The sequence below is a fragment of the Hyla sarda genome, chromosome 11 (genome assembly GCF_029499605.1).
Source record: "Hyla sarda isolate aHylSar1 chromosome 11, aHylSar1.hap1, whole genome shotgun sequence".
Classification (NCBI taxonomy): domain Eukaryota; kingdom Metazoa; phylum Chordata; class Amphibia; order Anura; family Hylidae; genus Hyla; species Hyla sarda.
In genome coordinates, this window is record NC_079199.1 from 24,172,822 (window position 1) to 24,196,596 (window position 23,775).

General features: G+C 42.6%; 1 protein-coding gene across 2 annotated transcripts in view; it reads right to left on the reverse strand.

Moving 5' to 3' along the window:
• The window catches only part of LOC130295267 (cytosolic phospholipase A2 delta-like), a 78,348-nt gene extending 55,819 nt beyond the window's left edge, over positions 1-22,529 (reverse strand). Inside the window, exons 1-2 of one of the 2 annotated variants that reach the window (XM_056545861.1) lie at positions 22,403-22,529; positions 5,690-5,829 (exon numbers count right to left, since the gene is read on the reverse strand). In XM_056545861.1, the coding sequence (XP_056401836.1) occupies positions 5,690-5,722 (33 nt within the window). In that variant the 5' untranslated portion in view covers positions 5,723-5,829; positions 22,403-22,529. Of the gene's footprint in view, positions 1-5,689; positions 5,830-8,495; positions 8,515-22,402 lie in introns of those variants that run through there. The other variant, XM_056545862.1, reaches the window with a different exon arrangement.
• Between the last annotated feature and the right edge of the window lie 1,246 nt (positions 22,530-23,775).

Consider the following 23,775-nt stretch of genomic DNA (forward strand, 5'->3'; position numbering starts at 1 on the left):
CGGCGGGGCAGAAGCCGTTGCAGTTCAATTATTTAAAGTGGGCGCTTTAAATCAATGAACTGCAGTGGCTTTTGTGGTGCCAGAGACCGCCGCCCGCTTCTCATCCTTTGCCTGTCCTGAGTCTAACCACCACAGTTGCCCCATCGCCTCCCCCCTCCTCTGCCTACATACCGCCGCCGCTGCCCCATTGCCTCCCCCCATGAAAAAAAGCAAATTGGACATAATGTCACCAAACTCCAAAAATGGGCTGGACAAAATTATTGGCACCCTTTCAAAATTGTGGAAAAATAAGATTTTTTTCAAGCATGTGATGCTCCTTTAAACTCATCTGGGGCAAGTAACAGGTGTGGGCAATATAAAAATCACACCTGAAAGCAGAAAAAAGGAGAGAAGTTCACTTAGTCTTTGCATTGTGTGTCTGTGTGTGCCACACTAAGCATGGACAACAGAAAGAGGAGAAGAGAACTGTCTGAGGACTTGAGAACCAAAATTGTGGAAAAATATCAACAATCTCAAAGTTATAAGTCCATCTCCAGAGATCTAGATTTGCCTTTGTCCACAGTGCGCAACATTATCAAGAAGTTTGTAACCCATGGCACTGTAGATGATCTCCCTGGGCGTGGACGGAAGAGAAAAAATTATGAAAGGTGTCAATGCAGGATAGTCCGGATTGTGGATAAGCAGCCCCAAACAAGTTCGAGAGACAGAGAGAGAGAGAGACAGAGAGAGAGAGAGACAGAGAGAGAGACAGAGAGAGAGAGAGAGACAGAGAGAGACAGAGAGAGACAGAGAGACAGAGAGAGACAGAGAGACAGAGAGACAGAGAGACAGAGAGAGAGACAGAGAGAGAGAGACAGAGACAGAGAGAGAGAGAGAGACAGAGAGAGAGAGACAGAGACAGAGAGAGAGAGAGAGACAGAGAGAGAGAGACAGAGAGACAGAGAGAGACAGAGAAAGAGAGACAGAGAGAGACAGAGAGAGAGAGAGAGAGAGAGACAGAGAGAGAGAGAGAAACAAAGACAGAGAGAGAGAGAGAGAGACAGAGAGAAACAAAGACAGAGAGAGACTTTTTAAGGCTGGAGTACCCTTTGAATTTTCTGAAATATTTGAAGGGAGCCTGTCAGGAAAGGAGCTTGATATGGGCAGAAGCCAGAAAGAACCATGTTTCTCATTTAGGATATGTTACCACAATGGAATTTCCAAACTGAATAGGCCAGAAAAATTCTGCTCGGAAATTCTGTTACAGCAGATTGGGATTTAATGGGATTCTGCTACACCATGCACATGGCGGAACTTCCACAGCAAACATCCCGATTCGGGCCTCTGCAGAAAGAGTCAATTCTTTTGGTGGAATCCACTTGAAAATGCATTGCCCTCTAGGGAGACGGCCCGTTTCCAATCGGTACTAGGCCCAAGAGAATTGTATTTTACAGTTTCTTACATTTTATTGCAAGTTTCTTACATTCGCTTGTACTATTGATTTATGCAAAGTTTGTTATAAAGACATGTGACCACTCAATAGAGATTTAGTAGTGAGTATAAATACATCCACTAAACTGTCCCCAAAGTATTAATATGAAGCCTGAACAGTAATCCCTTCCTGGTTCTGTCACATGGTATATCACACAATATTTTATTGAGTTAGTGTCCAGCCATCCTTAAATCATCCATCTACACATGGTTAACATTCTGTACTCAGGCAGGTAGAAAACACAGACAACACCATGACACATAATATACAGCCCTGGTATTAGAAGATTAAGAAAAAACTATGAAGCATGACTGATTGACAAGGACTGAAAAAGGTTTACATGCTCAAACCGGCATGTTGGAAGTTGTAGTTTCACAACAGCTGGAGGCACCCATTCATTTGAGCTGAACAGGTCCAACATAGTAAAACTATACAAGTTTAACCAATCTCTTAAAGGGGTTATCCAGCTTGAGGACTTTATGTAGTTTGATTGTATATCCAGTTATTTATAATATTGCCAGCTAAAATAAAGCAAGTTACTATAGCTTAGTTTGGATCGCTGCCCAGGGTCTCTTTCCCAGTTGTTGTTTTCTGTCTGGCAACAGTGCTCTCTGCTGACATCTCTGCTTGTCTCGGGAACTGCACAGAGTAGAAGAGGTTTTCTATGGGGATTTGCTTCTAAACTGTTCCCGAGACACGTGTCATCAGAGAGGATTTAGACAGATTTAGACAGAAAAGAACAACTCAACTTCAGCAGCTTATAAGTACTGAAAGGATTAAGATTTTTTAATAGAAGTAATTTACAAATCTGTTTAACCTTCCGGAGCCAGTTGATATATAAAAAAAAGTTTTGGCCTGGAATACCCCTTTAATGTAAATTCGCTCATCTCTTGTATAAACCACCAAATTGTAGAATGAAAGGTCACTATAGTTTCCAATTATTAGAAATCTGTAAAAAGGATCACTTATATATATATATATATATATATTTTTTTTTTTTTTTCTGGATAACCCCTTTAATTTACTTATTTCACCTGGCAAAAAGAATAAATAACTTTTTGTGTTCTATATATAAACCCCGTTCAACATATACATAGAGCTATACTGTACTCCTATACATATAGTATAAAGAAACAAAATGAAATGACAGTAGGCTTAAAGGCAATAAAAATATGAAAAACTTCCCTCTTCATAAAATATAGGGGATTGTAAAACAAAGCCAAATAATAAACAGGCACATACATCAATGCAATTCTGAATTACTGGCTCTAGTTAACAGTGACTAATACCCATTTACAGGCGGACATTACATGTGACAGCAGGTTACACACGATTACCAGAGCGAGGTTTCCTGGTTAACTACAGAATAACATCTTATTATATTTTGTAATGATCGGAAGACGTAGGATATTTAATTGTTAATACGCATGATAAGGTATTAGAGGAAGTAAATATTATATAATAGGAATACAATGCAAAACAAAATTAAGATCCAGATCGGGCAACGTGTCATCTAAACATTTGTGTCGGGTGATCGCGCATAGATATAAAATAGAGATAGATAGATAACATATGTGGAATTCACACAAATGTATCACACAAACATTAAGCATATACCCTAGGAGCGTTTCCCAATGCAAATGCCAAATGTGAATAGTAATACTGGGTGAATACAATGAACGAAGACAAAAAGGTCCGGCACACGTCCAGGACTAGGACTCGAATGAGCTGACTATATATGGTAGTGTTTAGCGTAGAAAAACTCAGTAGTATCGCTGCAAAAATCCACAACAGCAAATGTCCAATAGCAAAGAGAAAACAGGATGGCACTCACCATCCAACCAATCTTTATTAGGTGCCAAGGCATAGCAAGCGGGTTTAGGTGTGGAGGCGGGGGACGTAACGTCCCCCGCCTCCACACCTAAACCCGCTTGCTATGCCTGGCACCTAATAAAGATTTGTTGGATGGTGAGTGCCATCCTGTTTTCTCTTTGCTATTGGGCTGTGTGAATACAGCCTAACTGTTTTATATAGTATACATATTTAAAAAACTAAAACTAAATAAAAAATACATTTTAGGCTATGGAAATTGGAAAAGTCTAAACATGATTTTCAGAGTAAAACTAAAAATGATCTTATTTATTAATTTCTTTTGCTTTAAAGTCCTATTGTACCTAATGTACCCTCTATTTTTATTTTGTCACATACTGTAGTCATTTTATACACTGATGTGAAATAGAAATTATATTTGGTGAGTACTGGAGTCACATGTAAATCATGTGTAAATTTCCATAGTCTAAAATGTGTGTGTGTGTGTGTGTGTGTGTGTGTACATATATACATATACATATATATATATATATATATATATATATATATATATGATAGATAGATAGATATAAATCATTTACACTGACAATTTAAAATACTGTAGACATATCCTACACACAGGACTAAAGATCTTCCATCCACAGGATAGGGCTAAGCGATCACCACTGTGATCTTTCCCAATTTAGAGTCAAACTGTAAATAGAGTGGTGAGTGCTGTACTAGGCTATCTGCGGCTCAACGTGGCTCCCAAACATCACTTAAAGGGGTTATCCAGGAAAAAACTTATTATATATATATATATATATATATATCAACTGGCTCCAGAAAGTTAAACAGATTTGTAAATTACTCCTATTAAAAAAATCTTAATCCTTTCAGTACTTATGAGCTTCTGAAGTGGAGTTGTTCTTTTCTGTCTAAGTGCTCTCTGATGACACGTGTCTCAGGAGCTGTAAAGAGTAGAAGTAAATCCCCATAACAAACATCTTCTACTCTGTGCAGTTCCCGAGACAAGCAGAGATGTCAGCAGAGAGCACTGTTGCCAGACAGAAAACAACAACTCAACTTCAGCAGCTGATAATTATTGAAAGGATTAAGATTTTTTAATAGAAATAATATACAAATCTGTTTAACTTTCTGGAGCCAGTTGAGATATATATATATATATATATATATATAAGTTTTTTCCTGGAATACCCCTTTAACACAGGACTGTGCCAATCTAGATGTTTGGATGGTATAATACTACGGCACTATCGACCACGAGACACTAAAGATACATCTTCCATCCACAGGATAGGGCTAAGTGATCACCACTGTGATCTTTCCCAATTTAGAGACAAACTGTAAATAGAGGCGCAATGTGCAGACTCTACCGCCGCCTCATTCATTGTCTATGTGAGCATCAAAGATAGGCGAGTGCTGTACTAGGCTATCTGCGGCTCAATGTGGCTCCCAAACATCACTTAAAGGGGTACTCCACTGGAAAACATTTTTAATTTTTTTTATTTTTATTTTAAATCAACTGGTGCCAGAAAGTTAAACAGATTTGTAAATTACTTCTATAAAAAAAAATCTTAATCCTTCCAGTACTTTTCAGCTGCTATTTGCTCCACAGAAAGTTATTTTCTTTTTGAATTTCCTTTCTGTCTGACCACAGTGCTCTCTGCTGACACCTCTGACCATTTTAGCAACTGTCCAGACTAGGAGAAAATCCACATAGCAAACCTATCCTGTTCCGGAGAGTTCCTAAAATGGACAGAGGTGTCAGCAGAGAGCACTGTGGTCAGATAGAATAAAAAAATAAAAAAATAACTTCCTGTGGAGCATATAGCAGCTGATAAGTACTGGAAGGATTAAGATTTTTTAATAAAAGTAATTTACAAATCTGTTTAACTTTCTGGCACCAGTTGATAAAAAAAAAATGTTTTCCAGTGGAGTACCCCTTTAAAGCTTAATGCGGCTCACAAGCGACAAAGAGGTTGGAGACCCCCGCTATACAGGATCACAAACAAGGGGAGACAAAACCTGGCATCCATCTTACATACAACGCAATATGTATTAGTGGTTCTTATTGGGTACAACAATGATTCCAATTTCCTAAGACCCGAAAGTTCAATATGTGTTAGTGCCCCCAAAAAAGTGATGACAGCACCAAAATAGGTTTTTATTCATTAAGATGCTTTAAATGGGTTATCTAGGAATAAAAACGGAGCTGCAATACCACAAACAACCTACGGTGGTGCTGTTTTAATTTTTTTTTTTTTTTTTTTAAATAATTCAGTTGTCTTTCTAATCCTGAACCCCTTTGAATAACAGCGCCGCAATGCGTAACACTAATCCGCACTAAACCGCCATAGGATTGGAAAACAAATCATTCAGACTCACGTGATAGGAGATAGCAGAACGTCTCCGAGCCATCCTTGTAGCGCTGGCGCTCTCCGTTTATCACATTGGAGTCAGGTGAATTAATGTGAACACAACCTAATGTCACACGCTGCCAATAAAAGATGAAACTCCAGTCTGAGCTGTGTAGAAAGGCGACAAGGTGTAAATATACATCGCTCACCACGCCTGCTGCTAAATTATAGACAACATTACATATACATACAAAACTCCTCCCTTTAATTCTGTTCTTCAGAGGTCATCAACCAGGTATGGATGGATGGGAGGTGACACACGGCCATCTATGCTATCAATATTATTATAACCTAATGAGCAATGAACTCACATACCTACCGGAGTAGAGGAAAGTATAACAACAACTACTAAAGAACCTGCGGTGTAGCGGAGAGTAAGTGGAAAGTTGCTGTATACAATGATCAGCCATATACAGCCATATAAGGTATATTGGAAAGCAAGTGCGCCATGAGTTCATGAAGTTGATCTCGGAAGCAAGTGCAAGGATCTAAGCCCGGGTTTCCCAAACAAAGTGCCTCCAGCTGTTGCAAAACTACAACTCCCAGCATGCCCGGACAGCCTTCGGCTGTCCGGGCATGCTGGGAGTTGTAGTTTTGCAACAGCTGGAGGTTGGAAAAACACTGACATGAGCAATACTAACGAGTGCCAAATTGTGATGGCTAGCTGATTTGGGAAAGATCATAACTAGAGATGAGCGAACTTACAGTAAATTCGATTCGTCACGAACTTCTCGGCTCGGCAGTTGATGACTTTTCCTGCGTAAATTAGTCCAGCCTTCAGGTGCTCCGGTGGGCTGGAAAAGGTGGATACAGTCCTAGGAAAGAGTCTCCTAGGACTGTATCCACCTTTTCCAGCCCACCGGAGCACCGGAAAGCTGAACTAATTTATGCAGGAAAAGCCATCAACTGCCGAGCCGAGAAGTTCGTGACGAATCGAATTTACTGTAAGTTCGCTCATCTCTAATCATAACCAAAATGGCAATTTTTTGGGGGGGGCATTATAGACATGCAGTGGACATATGTGTAGGTAGTGAAGGCTAGCCTGTCCGGTCCGATCCCCCAGAAGAACTAATGGAGCATAAACTGCTAAAAGAAAGTTACTGGTGGACACTTTCAGACATTTTGTGGAGTCTGTGCCTGGATGGGTCAGAGTTGTTTTGGCGTCACGAGCGGGACTTACACAATATTAGGCAGGAGGTTAAAAGTGTTTCCGTAATTTAAAACGTCCCTTTGATTATACAAATCTTCTGACATGGCAAAGGGAAAGATCAATAATATTGAATGTTCGGGGTCTGAGTGTTCCAGATCTAGCTCTCTAAATATAGCCGGGTGAAACATGTGATCTATGGTGGCGTCTCCAGCAATTGGATAGAGATTGTGGAATGAAGCGCACTACCGCGAATAATCTAAAACTACCGACGTGTTAATTCGAGATGTCAAAATTTTAGTGACAGGAACACTTTTAAGTATAAACTTTTGACAGGTCATAGAGACATAGTGGTCTGGGTTCTAGAACAAGCAAAGAAAAGTGTTTTCTCCCATTTCTCTCTCTTTTACGATGTTCAATGTGTCCCTCGCTGTCATGTGATCTCAGCAGTCCGCAGACAGTGGGAAACACAATGAACGTCGGCACAGTGGCACGTACAGCTGGACCGCACACATCCTAAGGGGGCTGGCTTGTCAGAGAAGACAAGAGGAAGCCAAGCCCCCCCCCGTGATCAGCTGTTGTCTCGAGTCGAACAGGATCTTGGGAAAGACTCGAGACAACAGTCATCCACAGACTGGTGAAATGCTGAATCTGGGGGAGGGGGGACCTAGAAATCACAAGGGGTTGATTCACCCCACACACATAGGGTAAGTTAAGAACTTATAGGGCATACCTTCATTTTTGCCGGATATCTCCTCTAATAACTAACTGGGACCGTCGACTGTTGAGACCCCCGCAATCACTGGGACCCGCCGCTCAGTGTGGTGAGCCGAAAAGACCCGAGAACTAGAGATTAGCGAATTTACAGTAAATTCGATTCGTCGCGAACTTCTCGGCTCGGCAGTTGATGACTTTTCCTGCATAAATTAGTTCAGTTTTCAGGTGCTCCCGTGGGCTGGAAAAGGTGGATACAGTCCTAGGAGACTCTTTCCTAGGACTGTATCCACCTTTTCCAGCCCACCGGAGCACCTGAAAGCTGAACTAATTTATGCAGGATAAGTCATCAACTGCCGAGCCGAGAAGTTCGTGACGAATCGAATTTACTGTAAATTCGCTCATCTCTACCGAGAACAGCACTCAGGAATCATCAGCGCTTTCATAAAAATTAATGGAGAGCAAGATGTCTACTAGTAGACGACACCGCGCTCCTCTCATCGAGAGCCGGGGTCCCGTCCTTGTGGATAGGGGATAAGTTAGGTTTCACCAGAGTACTCCTTTATGACATAACTATATAACTATATGTAATGACATCACAGGCACGATAGTGAACAATTTTTTAAACATGGATAAACCCCTTTAAGATAATGGCCCCATAAACTTACAAAGGGAAGAATTACAATTGGGGATACCGTATATAAAATTTCACAAGCTTTTCACATTTTTTTTTAACCATGTAAATAATAAACTTGCCAACACAATGGCTTTTGAGTATAAACAGGTGAAGGGATGTTACCACTGTTCTTTGGAATTGGGAATTGTTATCATTAGAGATTTATTGGATTACAGCTATGATCCTATGGAATGTTTAAGATTCCCAGATATATTATGATAAGCCGAGCCGAGTCACCTTTATGTCTGTGAATACGCTATCCTCAGGATAATGTCACACTAAGTCAACATTAGTCTGCTGTTTTTTTTGTGGCTCCAATCTAGAATATTTTTTATATTGACATAAACCAAATTGTATAAGTGCAGTATTCATTTGCCATCACATATGCAGTGTAACCAACGATGCATACAGTAATCCTCCATCCATGCTGAATCCTGGCAATCCAATGCGGTACCAGCGCGAAAACACGTCAATATGAGACAGGATTAAATGTTTTCCCCACATGCAGATATTGAAATAAAATCCATTATATAGAACTGGTTTGCATTAAAAAAGGTTTTTTGTAATACAGCAAACCAAACCCTGCCAGACCAGGTGTGCTTATGGTTTTTGCTGATTTGATGGCAAACGTAACCTTCACCGGGGGGATTATACTATACATTTATTCCCTGTGAAAAGAGAAGCTTCTGAAAAAGTGTCAGCTCAAGAGCTATCTAACGCCGATGGAAAGGCATAAAGAGCTTGGTAGAAATTAGAGAATTTGGCCATTACTTCCCTAGGGTTCTGTGAAAGTCTACCATCAGCTAAACATAATATAAGGACTGCAGTAAGTGACCATTTAGGGGCCAAATCCCAAGCCATCAGAGCACTGTTTGTGTAAAAGGGCCTCCAAACGTTCCCTTAACGGATAGGGGTTAAGTACATTATCGCGAGGATCCAGCTACCCAGACTATGGCCTGAATCTTCCATCATAAACTAAACAGTTGAAGACAGCCGAGTGCTGCCCGATAGACAGTGAATGGAGCTGTAGTGCTCATGCACAACCAACATTCTGTTCCAGCAGGAGTCTCCAGCCATCCTGGATCCTGTGGTAAGGGTATGTGTTGTTGGTGGGTCTATCACTTTAAAGGGGTATTCCTGCTTTAAACATCTTATCCCCTATCCAAAAGGATAGGGGATAAGATGTTTGATCGTATGGGTCCTGGGACCGACGTGATCTGGGTGCAGCCCCCGGCATTGTGTGCCGGACGCTGCCTCTGAGACAGAGACGTGACGTTGTGCCCCTTCTAATAGGCATGAATGGTGGGGGCATGGCGTGACATCACGAGGAGGGTGGCTGTGATGTCACGTCTCTGAGGCAGTGCCCAACAAAGAATGCAGGGGACTGCAGCGAGAACGCTCGGGTCCCAGCGTTATACATCTTATCTCCTATCCTTTGGCCGGAATACCCCTTTAAGCGCATCCACATACAAACAAGTATACATCTTTTATCGGTTATGCGAGTGCACACAGTTGCTTTGTATGAAACTTTCCTTTCACTCTGCAGGAAAATGCTGATCTGACTTACACGATGATTCATGGCCCTGAGAATCCTTATGTTTAATCCATGTACAATGCACATTAGCTATGATAATGAGCGGCACGAGGAAAACTGGTATGAGCCACATGGAACATACCACTGAGCGATTCATCTACATGCACAACAAATGTGTGTACAGTACCAGGGACATGTTATTTATGGGGAGAGGACATTGAAAGGTCAATTAAACAGGTGAAGGAAAAATTATGTCAAATAAAAAAAAAATCGTAAACTTAATCATTAGATGCTTAGATAGGACGCTACAAATAACCTTTACAGTGAATCCATTCATCAAACCTACGCGTGTGTAAGGCTGGGATCACACACCACAAAATTCATCTATCGATTCTGGTCCATTAATGAGAAAAAAAAATTGTTGTGACCGTTTTTTTCTACCACAAAATTAATGGGCAAATTTTCCAGTGTGTGAACCCTGCCTTAGTTATAGCACATTTATTAACCCCTTGAGGATAAGGGCCATCTTCATCTTTGCACTTTTGTTTTTTCCTCCTCCCCTAAAAATAATAACGCTTTCAGTTTTCCACCTACAGACCGTATGAGGGCTTGTTTTTTGCGCTACAAATTTTATTTTGTAATTACCGTATTTTTCGCCCTATAGGACGCACCGGCGTATAAGACGCACCCAATTTTTAGGGGCAAAATCTAAAAAAAAAATAAAGATTTTGAACCCAATAGTGGTCTTCAACCTGCGGACCTCCAGATGTTGCAAAACTACAACTCCCAGCATGCCCGGACAGCCGTTGGCTGTCCGGGCATGCTGGGAGTTGTAGTTTTGCAACATCTGGAGGTCCGCAGATTGAAGACCGCTGCAGGAGGAGGTAATACTCACGTGTCCCGGCCGCTCCGGACCCGTCACCGCTGCCCTGGATGTCGCTCCATCGCTGTCGCCGTGTCCCCGTCGCTCTGGGACGTCTCTGCTGCCGGTCGGGTAGCCTCGCTCTCCGTCGCTGCCATCACGTCATTACGCACGCCGACGCACGTACGCGGCGACGTGATGACGAGGAAGGAGAGCGCCAGCATACAGGGGATCCCTGAACGGAGGTAAGGTCCCTCCCGGTGTCCTGTAAGCACTAACCCGGCTATTCAGTCGGGCTGTTTGGCTTTGATCACCGCGTCTGAAGGGTTAATACAGGGCATCACCGCGATCGGTGATGTCCTGTATTAGCCGCGGGTCCCGGCCGTTGATGTCCGCAGGGACCGCCGCGATAGGGGTGTATTCGCCGTATAAGACGCACCGACTTTTTCCCCCCAGTTTTGGGGAAGAAAAAGTGCGTCTTATACGGCGAAAAATACGGTACATCAATAATTTCTCCACAAAATTCATGGCGAAACAAAAATATATATATTTGTGGGGCAAAATTGAGAAAAAACTTAATTTTGCAAATTTTGGGGGCTTTCAATTACCCTCCGTGCACTTAAATGACAACTTATCTTTATTCTGTAGGTCTATACGATTAAAATGATACCCTACTTATATTGGCTTGATTATGTTTAATTTCTTTTAAAAAATTATAACTTTTTGTATGTTTATAAATTTCCTCTTATGACCCCTATAACTTTTTTATTTTTCTGCATACGGGGATGTGTGAAGACTCCATTTTTGCGCAGGGATCTGTAGTCTTTATTAGTATCATTCTTGTTTTGATGGGACTTTTTGATTGCTTTTTATACATTTTTTTAGGATATACAAAGTGACCAAGATGATGCAATTCTGGAATTGGTATTTTTTTATGTTTACGCCATTGACCATATGGTTAAAGTAATGTTATATTTTTATAGTTCGGACATTTACACACGTGGCAATACAACATATGTTTATTTTTGTTTACATAAATATTTTTATTTTAAATGAAAAAAGGGGCGGGGGTGATTCAAACTTTTATTAGGGAAGGGTTTATTAACTTTTTTTTTTTTTTACACTATCTTATAGTCCCCATAGGAGACTATAACATGCTATCATTAGATTGCATACATTGTTCACTGCTGCCTTTAAGCCCCTTTAAGCACATCCACATACAAACAAGTATACATCTTTTAATATACATAGCATAGACCAGTGTTATCTGTGCTCGACTGCTCCAGCCTGCCATGGCTGACTGGAGCATCGAGTGACAGACTGGCTGGCGAGGAGGCAGGGAAGGGGGAAGGGCCCTCCCGCCGTCCTCTCAGCTGATCAGGACACCGCTGAGCTGCCAGGAAGCCTTTTTTTTTTTTTTTTTTTTTTTTTTTTTAAGCATTTTAGATGCCGCAATCAACTTTGATCATGGCTTCTAAGAGGTGATGCCGGGCATCACCTCTATCGGTGATGTCCGGCATTAGGGCCACCCCGCTATGACCCACACTCAGTACCTGTGCACGCATCATAGAAGGAGAGAGGGACAAGGGCGTACAGGTACGCCCTTCATCCCCAAGAGGCTAAAGGGAATCTGCCCTCAGTATCGCCCGCACTAACCTGTTGATACAGGGTCATAGTGTATGACAATCATACTCCACTCTTCTGTCTGTGGCTCCATTCTTCTGTAATCCCCGGGCTTCTGGATGGTCATTAGCCAGCATGGTGCACGGGTAGCGTTCCCAAGCACCCCAGTGCACGGTGACGTCTGATGTTTTGAGGATCTGTACATTTTGGCTTGTTCACTGTAATGCCTCCTCCCTGTGTGCTGAGACTGATATGCTGCGGAACAGAGCCAGCCTTGGACAGTCCAGATCTGAGAAACGTGTCAATGTTTGGAAGGACTGACCAATCAAAATTGGGCATTTCAATTGTAAAATCCCTGTATTACTGAAGTGCATGAACTGACTGGTTGTCTGGTAGCGCCTCCCTACAGTACAGGCAGGTATTACATGTTCCGTACTACTCTTTACCTGTGCCAGAGTTAGCTACTCCTTTGGACACCAGGTGAGTGCGGCTCCATTACATTTTTAGGACATTGTGTACTGTACAGGACCCTGAAGAAGCTCCTGTCCTCTACATAGACTTACATAGATTTACAGCTTCCACCACCTCTTTCTTACTTCTATATGTAAGTACTTGCTTTATCTGTATTTTTCTTTAATCCTTGCTTTTGATTAATTGTGGATGACATTTTAGGGCTTCAGAACCAATTACCAGGTTTCCATAGAGTTATGGTACCAACATAAAATGGTTTCAACATACAATGGTCATCCTGGAACCAATTAATATTGTAACTTAAGGGACCATTCTATAACCCTGTGCCAACAGGGTAGTACAGGTAAAAATCAAGACAGATTCCCTTTAAAAGGGTTGGATGGCCATTTTTTATTGCTTATATGTAATGCCTGCCGGGCTGTAACTTTCTTGGGCAAAGTCAAGTCAATTGTTTGCTTGGGGTGCCTGGAGTGGGGCCCGAGGGCAAACAGCTAATCCACTTTCCAGGAAACTGTTCATCTAGGAATGCTCGGCCCTGACACCCATAATGTGGTGGTCACCATCTGGCTGGAAAAACTCAGGGATGTGCCAGCTTCAGTGCATAAAGAGGGAAACACATCATCATGTAGCAATTTCGCATATGCAGTAGCCTACATGATTATGTGTTTCCCTCTTTATGCACTGAAGCTGGCACGTTCCCTGAGTTTTTCCAGCAAGATGGCGCACCACCACATTATGGGCGTCAGGTCCGAGCATTCCTAGATGAACAGTTTCCTGGAAAGTGGATTGGTCGTCGTGGGCCAGTTGAATGGCCCCCAAGGTCTCCCGATCTGACCCCCTTAGACTTTTATCTTTGGGGTCATCTGAAGGCAATTGTCTATGCTGTGAAGATACGAGATGTGCAGCACCTGAAACTACGGATACTGGAAGCCTGTGCTAGCATTTCTCCTGCGGTGTATATAGTAGTATATAGCAGTGTATACGGATACTGGAAGCCTGTGCTAGCATTTCTCCTGCGGTGTATATAGTAGTATATAGCAGTGTATACAGATACTGGAAGCCTGTGCTAGCATTTCTCCTGCGGTGTATATAGTAGTATATAGCAGTGTATACGGATACTGGAAGCCTGTGCTAGCATTTCTCCTGCGGTGTATATAGTAGTATATAGCAGTGTATACGGATACTGGAAGCCTGTGCTAGCATTTCTCCTGCGGTGTTGCTATCAGTGTGTGAAGAGTGGGAGAAGAGGGTTGCATTGACAATCCAACACAAAGGGCAGCACATTGAACACATTTTATAAGTGGTCAGAAACTTGTAAATAACTCATGAAAGAATAAAGTTACCTTAAAACCAAGCAGATCATTGTTTTTCTTGTGAAATTCCCAATAATGTTGATGTGTCACATGACCCTATTGAAAAAACTAAAGTTGGATTCAAAATGGCCGCCATGGTCACCACCCATCTTGAAAAGTTTCCCCCCTCACATATACTAATGTGCCACAAACAGGAAGTTAATATCACCAACCTTTCCCATTTTATTAAGGTGTATCCATATAAATGGCCCACCCTGTAAATCTCTTTAAATGTGTTTTCACTTTGGTTGTGACCCCCAAAGATTAACAATATGCAATGGATTATCTGTTGTTTATATTCTACCTTATTTATGTAACTATTGTTCATGTCCTCTCTTGTATGAAAGAATGAAAAATGTTTCTAAGTAAACAGACATAGAAAATAACTATGGGGAGACCCTGCAGTAAGTGTTGAACATCACTGTAGCGCCTCCACAGGGAAAAAGAAGAATTACACAGTGGTCATTCATATGAGTCTTTTGCAGGTAATGCAGGAGAGGACATGACCATTAAAATGAGAGATACTCTTTGCAGATTATCTTCATTCTGGGCAAGAAATTAGGATCCAGAAAAAAATTTCAGGCTGTATGAACATGTGGTTTCTAAAGTGGACAAAAAGGGGTTGTCTCATCACAATAACCATGCAGGAAAGGCATCAACTGCCGAGCCGAGAAGTTCGTGACGAATCGAATTTACTGTAAGTTCGCTCATCTCTAATTACAACAAATATCAATGAAGCGGCGCCAAGAAGTATTATATTTTCGCTGCACCTACTGAATATACTCAGTCTATGTAAAAACATGTGCATACAATTACACTTATGACATAAGGTTACTGGGAAATCAGAAGGGTACACACTGTTACGTGTCACTGAAAAAGAACAACCCAAAAAACATATCAGGCACGTGTTGGAAAGCAATAACTGAGCCATCGGCAATCGTGCCAAACTGGTACTTAAAAGAACATCTTCTATTGCGCCAAGAATGTCAATTAAACGATCAATGTACATTCAATAATGATACAGTGTATGATATTCTATCACATGCAACAGCGATTCCCAACCAGTGTGCCTCCAGCTGTTGCAAAATTACAAACCCCAGCATGCCTTTAAAAAAAAAAAATGATATGACTTGTTTAATAATAATCTTTGTTTAAAGGGGTACTTTGGCCTTGAGACATCTTATCCCCTATCCCCGCCCCCGTTTGACGACCCCCCCCCCCCCCCGCCCCCGCTATGCAAGTCTATGGGAGGGGGCGTGATGATGTGGTGACATCATCTCTAGTGGACCTGTGCCCACATCCACTAGTATCGCTCCTATCATGCTGGACATTGCCTAAGCCATTCACATAGCTCACCTGGCTATCACTTCCAGGTAAGCCTTAATCAGTCAGCCAATAGTAGGGTCCGCTGGTACTTACGTGTAATCTGTCATCCCTCCGTTCTTGACAGATCCCAAACGCGCAGCCGCAAGTGACCACATCAACATTGTGCGACGCGCATAGTCAGTGTACGCGTCCTGGGACTTAGAAAGAAATCCGGACTCAATGTGGCCACTGCGCATGTTTTCGCACTTAGAAGAAATTCACATAAGTAATCGGCAGTGCGCCTGTCTGGGCACTTAGAATCACAGAGCTGTGAACCCAGTTAGGCTGAAAGATGAATATGGTATTTGGCTACTGATAGTATGTAACAGTAGCAAAGGCAACTGTCCGGGACCCACAGTGAGGATGACCACAACTAACTAAAAAGACTAGATAATCCCCATGTCCTCTTTTAATTAGTATAACTGTTATATTGTATAACAGGTGGATATAAGGAACCATCTCTATCTGTTGCTGCAGTATATCCATTAGTTACAATGACCTACTGGTAGTAGCAAAGTTCCAATAAAGAAAAGGACAGATGTTAAAAGGTTGTATTGAGTCCAATGTTACACAAATGATTATATAAGGAGTTGTTGGCAACAGTGAGGAAGAAATTTCTCCCATCAATCCAGCATATAGACAAAATTGTCTGATCATTATTATACATATAACACCCGCCATATTGACTTGACATAAAATTAAAAGGGGAAAAAGAACAAAAAAGTTTACATTGATATGAGCAAAACTAAATAATCATAGAAACGCAGCATATGAGAAGCCTTCATTTTGACTTTGAAGGAGAAAAACCCATTAAACTTATACATTTTCCTGCATGTAGTTATGATTTTTTCCAGAAGTACGACAAAATCAAACCTATATAAGTAGGGTATCATTTTAACCGTATGGACCTACAGAATAATGATAAGGTGTCATTTTTACCTAAATATGCACTGCGTAGAAACGGAAGCCCCCAAAAGTTACAAAATGGCGTTTTTTCTTCGATTTTGTCGCACAATGATTTTTTTTTCCGTTTCGCCGTGAATTTTTGGGTAAAATGACTAATGTCACTGCAAAGTAGAATTGGTGACGCAAAAAATAAGCCATAATATGGATTTTTAGGTGGAAAATTGAAAGGGTTATGAATTTTAAAAGGTAAGGAGGAAAAAACGAAAGTGCAAAAACTGAAAAACCCTGAGTCCTTAAGGGGTTAAGATATTTCCTCGGGTATCCCCTTTGTCTGAATCTCTGATATAGATTTACACTTTCACGTTGAAAATTCTCCTCCTCTGAACAATTCCTCCTTGCCCTGAGGTACTGGCCAACCGGGATACTCCTCTTGAGTGATCCCGGGTGCCAGCTACCCCAGTGCAGAAGGCAATTGGTGGCAAGTTGGCTTTCGGAAGATATCATTTTGGATATGGTTGTCACTGTCAATGTAGATTGTCAAATCCAAAAAGTTTATTCATCTACCGCCTATTTCTGACGTGAAGGTCATGCTGATCTCGTTCTCATTAAGAACATCCACGAACATTTGAAAAAGCTCTGGTGTCCCGTCCCACAAAATAAGCATGTGGTCAATGTAACGACCTTAAAAAAGATTTGCATAATTTGGTGGACATGCAGCCCTGTGTCTGGTGATAGAAAGTGCCGTTGAATAGGAAATAATTATGTGTCAAAATAAATCGTAATAATTCAAAATGATTGTGCTCGTGAAAGTCCCGGGACGCGTACACTGACTATGCACGTCGCACAATGTTGATGTGGTCACTTGCGGCTGCGCGTTTGGGATCTGTCAAGAATGGAGGGATGACAGATTACACGTAAGTACCAGTGGACACTACTATTGGCTGACTGATTAAGGCTCACCTTGAAGTAATAGCCAGGTGAGCTATGTGAATGGTTAAGGCAATGTCCAGCATGATAGGAGCGATACTAGTGGATGTGGGCACAGGTCCACTAGAGATGATGTCACCAAATATTATAAATACCCCCCTCTGCCATTTTGACTTGGACATTGCCACAGTATTCCTCTTGAGAATGCCGCTATAGCGGTGAAACATGTAGAGGTCGGCATGTTTTGTTAGTTTTTAATTACTACAGTGACAGGAGGAGAGCGGCATTCTGCAGAGCCGCCAAATTACATACAACTTTACCTAGCTGGAGTATTCCAGCCTCAGTATTATACAATATATACACTCCTGTCCTGTATTGGATTTTAACCTTCACTTGGGGGGGATATCTTTTAGAATTACAATAATAAAAGTTACATTTTAATAGGGTTTGCATATTGGGGTTTTTCACCTCGGGCTTTGGATATTATTGTGTTTTTGGCCCCTGACTAATCCTGGGTCTCTGGTCTTGTAACCTTTAAATGCAGCCAACCACTGAGGGTAAGTATACAGAGGCACCAGGTTGTACAGGGAAAGGTCAGTATGTTCTATTTCATGAGTTCAAATCCCTAGCAGGCTGGAATTTTCTAGCCTGCTAGGTATTTGCAAATTTCAGCAGATTGAGTATTATAAAACACCCTTATATGAGACACTCTGTGTTAATATTACCAAAGACCTACAATTCCCTAGTCAGTGAGGTAATCCCTGTGTCTCTGTACATACTGTACATAAATTGGTGCTCCCAATGCTTTATCAATGGATCATGACTCGCTGACAGGAAAATGAGGAAATACAGAAAGAGGCCAAAGGATCATGCAAATCACAAAGGTTTGCATACCATGGCAGATATTGGGAAACCAAGGCTGAACCTCCATGGGCTAACAAGTCTTACCAGACTTTTTGGTCTGTAATAAGCAGGAAAGGACTGGAGGAAAACATAAATTACTCTTACTGGCAATTGTTTTTTGTTGAGCCCACGTCGGCACCCATGGAGAGACCGCCTCCTCATTTGCAGGACAGGAAGCAATTTGTATATAAGGATGGCACCAGCTGCTATTCCCCAGTTCTTAAGCAAGTATCAAGGAGAAACAACTAAGAGTCTAGACTAAATCACATAATACTTCTTATATAAAATTAGTAAAAAATACATATCTACGAGGCCCTTTCTGCCCAAGAAGTGGAAAGTGACCTAGTTGAATGAGCCGCGAAACCTGACGGGGAAGCCAACCCTGCTGAAGAATAAGCTACCTGAATAGATTGTTTTATCCATCTAGCAACAGTACTGGGGGAAGCTGCCTTCCCTTTGTGCAACCCCTGGAATTGAAGAAGGAGCTGAGGAGATAACCTCCAAGGCTTGGAGAACTCAATGTAATGAAGCAAGCACCTTCTTACATCCAGGCAGTGAAGCTCTCTTTCCTTCTCGTTTTTAGGATCACTACAAAAGGAAGGTAAGGTAACTAACTGGGATCTATGGAATTTAGATACCACTTTAGGAAGGAAGGCAGGGTCAGGAGACAAAACTATCCTGTCGTCATAAATAGTCATATATGGCTCTTTAATGGAAAAGCTGGTGATTTCCCCCAACACACCTAGATGATGTAATGGCCAGGAGGAATACGAGTTTAAGAGTAAGCAATTTTAAGGAAATGGCAAAGAGCACTGCTTTCAAGTCCCTCACATTCTGTGACTTCTGGGATTCCTCCAGACTCCACTGACCTGAAGAACTAGGGGTCCCCCATGAGCCCCCCAACCTCCAGGGGCTCGCATCTGTTGTCAGAAGGAACTTGTCTTTTTTCACCCAGGGGACTCCTTTCTCTAGGTTTTTTAGGTCTACCCACCAATGAAGGGACCTTATTACAGAGGCTGAGAGAACTAGTTTACTGTCTATTGAACCCTGTGACATGTCCCACTGAACTAGAATCTGCCCCTGTAACCTCCTTGAATGGTACTGGGCTCACTGGACAGTAGGGGTGTGAATCGCCAAGAATTTGGCGATTCGATTCGAATCGCGATACGAGTGTGGCGATTCGATATATCCCGATATATCGCGATACCGTCTAGGTGACGATACATCGCGATATATCCCGATTCTGTCTAAAAAAAAACAATGTCTTTTACACTTTTATTAAAACTTTTTTTTTTTTTTATACACTTTATTAGTCTTTTAGGAATCATTAGATTCCTCAGACAGATGAATAGAGTTCTATTGAACTCCATTTATCTGCGATCCATTGATAGAGCCTGGTCCAGCCAGGATCTATCAATGACAGAGCCACGGAGAGCAGGGAAGCAGAGGTAAGCCCTCCGGCTACCTCCACAGTGGATCGCCCGCCCGCAATCGCGCTGCAGGGGGCGATCTAGCCCACCAGGGAGCATACACATGTCTCTTTAGACGCCGCTGTCAGCTTTGACGGCGGCGATCTAAAGGGTTAATAGCCAGCCGCGGCGATCGCCGCATGCTGGCTATTAGTGGCGGCCCCCGGCTACTGAGAACAGCCGGGGGCTGCAGAGTATGGAGCGGGCACGAGTCGGGAGCCCGGTCCATACAGACTGCAGAGCACCGCATGCTGAATATTAGTGGCGGTGATGCATCAGCGGCCCCCGGCTACTGAAATCAGCTGGGGGGTCGCAGAGTACGGAGCGGGCACAAGTTGGAGCCCGCTCCGTACACCCAGAGCGCCGCCGCGTCAGATCCGGCTGACAAAATGTGGAACTTGTCCGTGACATGCTGTTCCGGGGATCAGGAGATGCAAATTCCACATCACTAAAAGAATCGATTCAAAAATATTTTGAATCGATTCAGTATCGGCAAGTGAAAAATCGCGATAATCGCGGGAATCGATTTTTTCTTACATCCCTACTGGACAGATGGGATACAGAACAGACATTGCCAATCAGATGGACACCTCCTGGCTTTCTATAAACTTTGACACACTTTTCTGAATTAAGGTTATCTTTGGCTGTGGAAGGAAGGACAATTGGTGAGTGGAATCTAGACCTATTCCCAAGAAGGAACAAACCTGGTTCGGAATTAACTGGGATTTTTCCAGATTTACCTCCAATCCTAGATTCAGAAGAATCTTCTGTACTCTGTTGACCTGCTCTCTCAGGAGATCCCTTGAGTCTGAGACTAAAAGAAAATCGTCCAGATAAGGGACTATTATAACGTTCACACATGGGCCATCACTTCTGCCATAAGCTTTCTGAAAACCTGAGGTGCTTGGGAAAGACCAAAGGGAAGAGCCTGAAACTGCAGGTGAACAAGGGAATTCCCTAAATAAACCGCCACTCTGAGAAATTTCTGGTGACCCTGGAAAATCGGGACATGATAATACACATCTCTCAAATCCAGGGTGATCATAACACAGTTCTGCCTCAGGGTCAGGATAGCTTACTGGACCGTTTCCATCCAAAACTTGTTGTATTTTAGGAAACTAATCAGAAGCTTCAGATTTATATATATTTGTACAAAAAGAGACGTTCAGCTTTTTTACCAAAAACAGGGTAGAATAAAATCCCTGTCCTAGTTCCTGTACCAAAACCCGAGTCAGAACCTTTTTCTCTAGCAGAGAAAGGAACCTCCTTCTCGAGGGCAGCCTGCTTCTCTGGAAACAACCGGAGGTCTGTGTTAACAAATCCGGAGATCGGGAGACAAGAGAAGATCATTTTTAAACCATGCTTTATTGTCCTTATAACCCAGGGGCATGCAGGAATCTTTTCCCACTGAAGAAAAAAATGGGACAATCTGCCTCCCACTGGGAACCTACAGTCATTGTTGACTGGACTTTTTAGCTGCATCAGGGGTAGTGAACATGAAACCCCTGCCTCTTTTCTGGCCCCTCCAATCTCTCGTCTTAAAGGAGCCCCTATGAAAATTCCCCCTCCCCGAAAGGGCTTTTTATTCTAAAAGGGAAAGGAAGGGATAGCAGGGAAACTCTTCTTCCTCTCAGAGGTTTTCTCTAACACCTGATCTAACTCTTTACCAAACAAATAAGAACCCTCACAAGGTAAAGCACACAATTGTAGAGCCAATATCCCCTTCCATTTTTTTCAGCCATAGCTGAATTAGAAAATGCTGATGCTCTGGCAGAAAGCTTCAGCCCATCTCCTGATACATCGGAAGTAAAGTCCGCAGCTGCTGCCAATGTGGGGATTGAAGCAAATAGTTGTCCTCTAGGGGTACTATTTTTTATCTGCTCCCCCAACTAGTCAATCCAAACCTCTTTAGACTTGGCAACTGAGGTGGTGGCTACTACAGGCCTAAATGAACTGGCAGCAGCCTCCCATGTTTTTCTGAAGAACCCATCTGCCTTTCTGTCCATGGGCACTTTAAAGGAACCAGAAACTTCAAATGAAAGGGCAGTTTTTTCGGAAACTTTAGCAACTGGAGGATCAATCCTAGGGGATCTATCCCAATTAACACAATCCTCCTCTTGAAAAGGAGATTTCATTTTAATTGATCCTGGCACTACTGCAAACTTATCAGGTTTCTGCCATTCATTCTTGATAATGGAAGCTAGAGCATCATGAACTGGGAAAACTGCACGTTTCCTAGGTGTAAGACCTTCTAACATATGGTCCTGAATAGATTTCGGTTCTATCTTTTCTTCCAAATTCATAGTTGCTCTAACCACTCTTACAAGACCTGGATCCACCAGGACATTCATTCAGAACTTGTTCAGATTCATCATCATCATCAAGCTCTTTCATATCAAAGCATTCCTGCTCATCTGGAGATATTAACAAAGCTGAGTGCTCCGGATCCAATCTACTACTTGAACCGGACTGCTTCCTCTGCTTTCCTCTCTCACAACATTCTGCATACTTTTAGTTAAGGCTGGGGAAACATCCTCTACAATATTCTTAACACATGATTCACAGTGAGAGCTTCACAGTGAGAGCCTACATGGGCCGCATCCAGCTTTCTCCTGCACAATACGCACTCTCTGCCTTTACATTTCACTTTCTTAGGGATATCCTTAGCCTATGAAAATCAACCATCAGCTAAATATCAAAAAATTGTCTGGGACTCTGTCCCCTAACCCCACCATAAGGTACTGTCTCAACCACTATGGCAGGTTCCATAACGTCAGCACGGGATACAGGCTCCATAGGTCCTCAGACTGGATCTTTGCCTTCTCCTCAGGTCTGGAGAGGTCTCTAGACTGGCTGGGCACCTCTCCTGATAAGTTCCTCAAGCTTAAAACTGCCGTCCTTCCTGGCCCGGAAGTCAGATGACCTCCTCTCTATGATCTTTATAGTGGCACAGAATGCCACTTCCTCTCCCCCCGGTCACATGACTACAGGCACGCCGCGCGTCATAACTAAGCGCCGCCCCCCTTCCTGTCGGACGCTCTCAGCACTTCTAGCAGGGGGAACGGAGCCCCGTCCTCCATTCAGCCTACAAAGAGGACGGAGCATGCAACAACCAGGAGGGAGCGAGAGGGACAGGGAGATGTGCGCTCTGCACAGGCGGGGAGAGGCTGAGCCAGACTTCTGCAGCGGCATCTTGGGAGAGGACTTATGCCACCTGAGGTACCTTGCAAATCCCAATGACCAAGGCCCCCACAGTCCCCCTCCTTACCTGCATCTAAAATGGAGACCCGTCCCATTCCTCCGCAGGACAGGAAACAGAACTGGGGAATAGCAGATGGTTTCATCCTTCTATGCAAATTGTTTCTGTTCCTGTTTCCTGTCCTGTGGATGAGGTGGCGGTATCTCCATGGGTGCCGTTGTGGGCGATGGGGAAAAAAAGTGCTGCATTTTGGATAAGTAGACTACACACAGTAACTACATAAAATAAAGGGGTATTCCAATCTCATAAAATAATGGCACATTCCTAAAATATGCCATCAGTGTGAGGTCCAATCTCTGGGACCCTCAACAGTCCTGAGAACGATAGGGCTACAGAGCAATCTATACTGTGTCCCTTCACTGTTTTTCCTGCACAGCCACTCTCCCAGCCCCCTGGTGCATTCAAGTGAACGCAGTGTTGGCCTGCATAGCAGTGTAAACAGGGTAAAACAGTGCAAGGACAAACACTAAAGGGGCTGAATTGGTGCTGTGGCCACTCATTTCTCTGGACTGGTGGCGGTTCTGACTGGTGGACTATAACACATCATGAAGTAATGGCTTAGCCTAGAAATATGCCATCACTTAAAGAGTACCTGTCATCAAACCTTATTTTCTAAACTAACTCAGATTATATTCCCTAACTACTCCTAACACCCCTCCTGCCCTTAAAATTTTTTCAAGTTTTAAAAGCTGTGTATCATACCTTTCCCTACCAACAACAATTACCCCGGAATGGGTTAGGGTCAAATTAATGTAACCACCTTTGACCAAGGGACAAGCCCTGGGTCACTAATACCCTTATTTTAATCCCACCCCCTAAAACTTAACTTTTATTATTAGTAAATAA